Source organism: Stegastes partitus, unplaced genomic scaffold (genome assembly GCF_000690725.1).
Source record: "Stegastes partitus isolate 25-593 unplaced genomic scaffold, Stegastes_partitus-1.0.2 Scaffold304, whole genome shotgun sequence".
Classification (NCBI taxonomy): domain Eukaryota; kingdom Metazoa; phylum Chordata; class Actinopteri; family Pomacentridae; genus Stegastes; species Stegastes partitus.
In genome coordinates this window covers 125618-132089 of record NW_007578035.1, presented here as the reverse complement: position 1 = coordinate 132089, position 6472 = coordinate 125618, and the positions used below count along the sequence as shown (strand labels likewise).

At 43.7% G+C, this 6472-nt stretch overlaps 1 protein-coding gene across 1 annotated transcript in view; it reads left to right on the top strand.

The window, feature by feature from the left end:
- LOC103358334 (tumor suppressor candidate 3) overlaps positions 1–6472 on the top strand; it is a 95884-nt gene that overhangs the window by 38110 nt on the left and 51302 nt on the right. Inside the window, exon 2 of the mRNA XM_008283261.1 lies at positions 1842–2011. Coding sequence (XP_008281483.1) covers positions 1842–2011 — 170 coding nt within the window. The remainder of the gene's footprint in view (positions 1–1841; positions 2012–6472) is intronic.

Sequence of the window (6472 nt, the reverse complement as noted above, 5' to 3'; positions counted from 1 at the left end):
AACTCCGCGATGAGTGTGAGGTGCTGCTGTCCAGAGACACCCAGAAGCAGAGAGATATAGTCTCACTGCAGCAAAGTGTCTCTGAGCAGACTGAGCTCATCAGAAGTCTCCAGGCTGAGAAGACCGACATGAGCAACACCATCTGCATCATGAGGGAAGCTGGCTTACAGAAGGAGAAGACGATGGAGGAGTTACAACAGCAGCTCCTCCTACAGAGCTCTCCAAACACTCGGGATGAAAGAAATCTGAGATCATCCACCTGGAAGAGACGGTGGAGGATCTGAACCAGTAGTTGGACCGCATGCAGCCTGACCAATGAACAATGTCAGGATACGAGCTGCAAATCCCAAAAAACACTGGCTAGAATAAAATCAAGAGGAGACGAAGAAGAAGACGAACAAAGAACGAGGACAAAGGAACAGTTCGTCTTGAGAGGCATCCAGACACTGAAACATCATCTCTGGATAAAAGAACGTCTGGGTTGCAACAGGAAACACAAAGAACAGACAAATTGCCATTAAAAAATTGGCAGTAAAAATACAGTCACAAACAACTGTATTTGTAATAAACAAGAAAAATATAAGCCATCAAAAATAAATTGGCAAAACTAAATGTATATGTTGATTGAAAATGTCATTATTATTGTGATCACTTGTTAACATGTTTAAGGAGAGAAAACAATGAGATAAGTGTTGATAATAGTTGAGAACAACAGCTTCATGACAACTGTGATACTTGGAGTAAAGCCCATTTTCATTTTAAGGAAAGTGAGTTACTGCGAGGCAACACAGATTTGATTCAGTAGATGAAGACTGAAAATCTTCATCTGAAACATCAGAAAATACTCTAAAGTGTCTGAATTTCTCTCAGAGAACCTGCTAATACAGCATTATAAACACATGAGGTGCTAAAGAGTTCATTTAAATCTGTTAAATTCAAGTTTATTCATGTAAATATATGTGTAGCATTAGAGACAGTTAACAGAGAAAGTGTTGGTTATGTAGGTTAACATAAGAATACACACAATCTCATATGACTACAGACCAGTGGCTCTGACATCTGTGGTCATGAAGTCGTTGGAGAGACTGGAGTTGAGCCACCTGAGGTTCATAGCAGGCCCTCTACTGGACCCCCTGCAGTTTGCCTATCGGGCAAACAGGTCAGCGGATGATGCAGTCAATCTGGGGCTGCACTACATCCTGCAACATCTAGATGGCCCTGGGAGTTCCGCAAGGATCCTGTTTATGGACTTCAGCTTGGCTTTCAACACCATAATCCCTGGAATTCTCTCCACCAAACTCTCCCTCCTCAATGTGTCTCCATCCATCTGTCAGTGGATCACCAGCTTCCTGACAGACAGGAGTCAGCAGGTGAGGATGGGAGACATCACCTCTTCAACCCGGACTGTCGGCACCGGCGCCCCCCAGGGGTGTGTCCTGTCTCCACTTCTCTTCTCCCTGTCCACCAACGACTGCACCTCCAAGCATCCATCTGTCAAACTCTTGAAGTTTGCAGACCACATTACAGTCATCAGCCTGATCCAGGACGGTGACGNTGTGTTAATAATTTCACACATAAGTCGCTCCAGAGTATAAGTCACAACCCCCGGCCAAACTATGAAAAAAAACGCGACTTATAGTCCGGAAAATACGGTATGTTAGGAGAATTGCTTAACATCTTCATGAATTATAGCACGTATATTTGTTTGTTTGTACATCTGCTCTTTCTTGGCATTTGGGGACGCACAGGAGAATTTCTCCACAGCTTGAATGGGAAAATCCTAATAGGAGGCATTGTTCTCTCTGCCCCCCCTTTTTTTTCTTCTTTGTCTTTGTCTTCAGAACCTGCTGTCAGAGAAGGTTGACCAGATGATGGAGTGGTCCTCTCGGCGTTCGGTCGTCCGGATGAACGGGGACAAGTTCCGTCGCTTCGTCAAGGCCCCACCCAGGAACTACTCTGTCATCGTCATGTTCACTGCCCTGCAGCCTCAAAGGCAGTGTTCTGTCTGCAGGTCTGTACACGCACACAATCTGACTTAGTGTACTCTATACTGTAACAACAATTTCTTTTTCCCCTCTCTCTGTTGCCTGAGATATCATGTCCTTGTGCATTTTACTTGTTTATTAGCTTTAAAACACAGGCAGAAATGTCCTTGAATTCATCTGATATTTCACATACAGTCCTTTCACTCACTCTCTCTCACACACACACACACACACACACACTTGCACATCATGAGAACCTCACATAACAGCCTTATATAACAAGAACCTATGGTTTTACATTGACATTTGTATCAAAAGAACTCCCGCCTCAGCCATGCTACCAAAGAGGGATGAATGAGTTCCACATAAAAGGTTAACAAGGCCCACTCACCCACTTAAATAGTCAAGGCATTTATTGCATTTGAAATAACGCGAGTCAAGCACAATTCCAACTGCTAATACAGTTTGAGGAGTTAAAATTGTATTTCAGCACTCTGGACAGCTCTGCTTACAGCTATGGGTTCATAATAGAGACGACTTTGGAGCTGTCCATGGTGCTGAAACGTACTAAAGGCAGTGGCTGGGTTGAGTTTTAGGAATTACTGTTTTGTGTCATTCTCGCGTAAATCAAACTCACCTTCAGCCTAAAAGAGGGCTATTTGATGCACCTTGGAGTATGTTTTTGTTTTCTACAACCAAGAAGTCTAAACTCCTGATTTGTCGTGGTATAAGAAATAACTCAGTATTGTCAAATCACTTGATGGACATTGATCACATTGCAATGCATGGTGTGCTGTTTACATAACAATTTGTTAAACATGTCTGGCCCTGGATTGTTTCACGGTGTAGGTTAAGCCTGGCTACCACCTTGTGTCTGTGTAGTATAAACCAGGTATTTGACCAGGTTGTGATGTCCTTGGAGGATGTCCAGCTAGTTGATGAAATCAGCGCTGAGTTTCTCCCTCCTGACCTGGCTTGTTACCCTAATCAGCCGCTCTTCTACTTCATCAGTCACTTGATTAGATAAGTTATTCATCATCCATGTCAGCGCCACGCAGCATCCAGACAGGCAGAGCTGTAGTAACAGCACAGGCACACTTTATTTGGCTTTGATTGCTATGATATACATTCAGAGCTGCTTACTTACCATGACTAGAATTAAATAGATCACTGCCAAAGCAGGTCGTACAAGGCTTACAAATTTTACTCATGCACACCATAAACAGTGAGCTGCCCTCTTTCACAAAGATATTTTTATCTGTTTATAACTCAGAAATGTCTCTCTCCTAACAAGAAACTATTTATTTCCATTTAATTGCCAGATGCATTCATTAATGTCAACCCTTTTGTCTCGTCCCCTTTTTTTCTCTCTCTCTCTCTCTTTCGTTGCACCAAGTATCTTATTAACATTACTGTCACATCATTAGAAAAAGAGAGCAAGCGAGAGAGAGAATGAGATGGATTGTAAGATAGTGACCTGAGACGCTGCCTTAAGAGGACTACGAGGCATTGAAAAAGATAGCTAATCACTGGGGTCCTCAATCCCACATCACTCTAAAGCTCCGTCCCAGTTCTAGACTACATACTAATTCTAACTAGGCGTTTTCCTAAGAATTGCTTTTGCCCTAGAAATGAGACTAACGTAACTGTAGTCGAAGATGATCGTCTTCAATCTCACGTTCATTCTGCACCTGAAGTCAGGACTTAGTAGAAGCACCTTTGACAGAGGTTACAGCTTTGAGTTTTCTTTATCCCATTCTTTTAGGCAGATTGTCTCTACCATCAAAGTCAGATTGGATGGGAAGCGTTTGAACTCCTATCTTAATGTCTCTCCTCAGATGTTCTATGTTGGGTTAAGTTGAGCCATTTAAATGTGATCAGAGGCTTCAGCTCGGTTACTTAGTTTGGCTTGATGGTTAACCATAGAAAAAGTCATGGTGGTTCCAAACTTCTTTCATTTCACAATTATTAGATTAGATTAGATTAGATTAGATTAGATTGGATTAGATTAGATTAGATTAGATTCCTTTCTTGTCATTGTATGCACAGAGCATACACGAGATTCAGATGCACTTGTGGAAATGGTATACACAATATACAAATGATAAAATAAACAGTAGAAATACAATAAAAATGCAAACCTATCCCCATATATATAAGTGCAGAGTGCAGTGAATATAGAAGTTATTGCACAAATTTGAATATTGACACATCAATTACTAAAGCTAGTGTGCTCTCAGAAACTATAAGATTTTTAAAAATTGTTTTAAGATGTTGTCCAGTGTCAGTGTCATGCCACAACTTTATCATAGAGGTCAACAGAAATATCCTTAAACTTCATTGCTTGCATTGTCCTGACTTGCTGCATTAAGTGGGACCTTGCACAGAAGTGAGCCTTTCTAAAAACGGAATTTCTTCAACACTGACTGCATTCAGTCGGTTCAGTTTGTTGTGGAATCCTGTCATGTTCTAGACCACATTTCAAAGATAACGGAAACACAGTGCACCTGACCACAACTTGGAGTGCCACAGCGAAGAAGAAGAAGAAGAACTTTATTTATAGAGCACGTTCAAAAATGAGAAGTTACAAACTGCTTTGATAGATAAAGCTAAAGCAGGTTACCCAGAAAGTAAAAAACACAACAGAAAGCAAACAGGAAGGCCAGACAAAGAGGAGCAACATGGAGTATTTCCATATAAATAAATGCAAATTATAGAATAAAAAATGAAATCACCAAAAAATAACTTGAAAAGCAACTGGACTTGCTTGAGTTCCTTGAAGACGTTTCACCTCTGTGGTTTGTGAATAGGTGTGAAACCACATTCAGATTCCACGAAAGACCCTAATGAACCCCATTATGGCAGATGGGGTACTAACAACTCGCATAACAAGGGGGGGGGAAGCAACAAACCCCCAATTGACACCGAAACTCAGGTGGTAATGGCCCCTTAAGGATAAACAAAGGAGGAGACCGCGTAGAAGGAGGGGCTACTGAGCCGGTGTCCATGCTAGGCTACGGAAGGACCCGCACAGACCAGCATTATCCAGCATCTTCCTCACGAACGCCAGGTCACTGAACACGTTTGATGAACTATCAGTCACCATCGAGGCCCAGAAAACTGTGCGGGATAGCTGCATCGTCGTCGTGACAGAGACCTGGCTTCACCCGGGGGTAGCAGACAAAGCTATCGTGCTAGCAGGCCGCACAGCACACCGAGCCGACCGGATGAGTAACTCGGGGGAAAAGCAGAGGAGGAGTAGGACTGGTCATCTACTCCAACAACAGGTGGTGTACAAATGCTACAGTGACTGAAACACACTGTTCCCCTGATTTGGAGTTTATTACACTTAGATACCGTCCGTTTATTTGGCCCGAGAACACACGGTTGTCATGGTAATGGCTGTGTACATACCACTGAGTGCTAATGTAGCATTAAAGACCTTGTTAGCAGCTGTTAGCAAACAGTAGTCTGCCCACCTGGATGTGCTCCCTAATTTTTACGAGCATTCTACATGTGCAATGAGAGGTCATAACGTACTGGATAAGGCTTACAGCAACATCAAGGGCGCTTTTAAAGTCTCCCGCCTCCCCCACCTCGGACAATCGGACCATTTGTCCCTGTTTCTCACCCCAGCATACAGACCTCTCATACAAAGAACTTTACCTGAGGTGAGACCCGTATGGATTTGGTCTGAAAATGCCATCCCACAGCTCTGGGACTGCTTCCACACAACCAACTGGGACATCTTTGCACAGGAGGACCTCACAGACTATACATCCTCTGTTCTGCTTTATAATAAAATGTGCATGGATAATGTCACAGTGGAGAAGAGGGTCAGACATTATCCAAATAAAAAACAGTGGATGAACAGTGAGGTCAAACAGCTGCTGAGGGATCGGTACTCTGTTTTCAGGTCTGGGAACATGGAACTGTACAGCTCAGCCAGATCCAACCTGAAAAGAGGCATTAAGCGGGCTAAGGCAGCATACGTCAAGAACATCGAAGGGCGCTTCACAGAGGGGAACCCCCGACGTGTTTGGCAGGACATCTGTGACCTCGTTAACATGAACGCTTCTAATGCTGCCACCACCAACACCAGCACAAGCCTAGTGGAGGAGCTAAATCAGTTCTTTGCTGGGTTTGAAGTAAGCAAGGAAGAGGATGCCCCCATGCTGCCGCCCGCTGACAACCTGGCCCTCACTGTGAGCCCGGAGGAGGTCAGGAGGGTGCTCCGAGGTATGAGCCCATCGAAGGCTGCTGGTCCTGATGGTGTCCAGGGAAGGGTACTGAGGGGCTGTGCAGACCAGCTAACAGAGGTTTTTACTACCATTTTTAACCTCTCATTGGCTGCCTGCACAGTCCCTAGCTGCCTAAAATCTGCCACTATTGTGCCCATCCCCAAGAGACAATCGGTCAGCAGTCTGAATGATTATAGAGCTGTGGCTCTCACTTCAACTGTGATGAAGTGCTTTGAGAGACTGGTG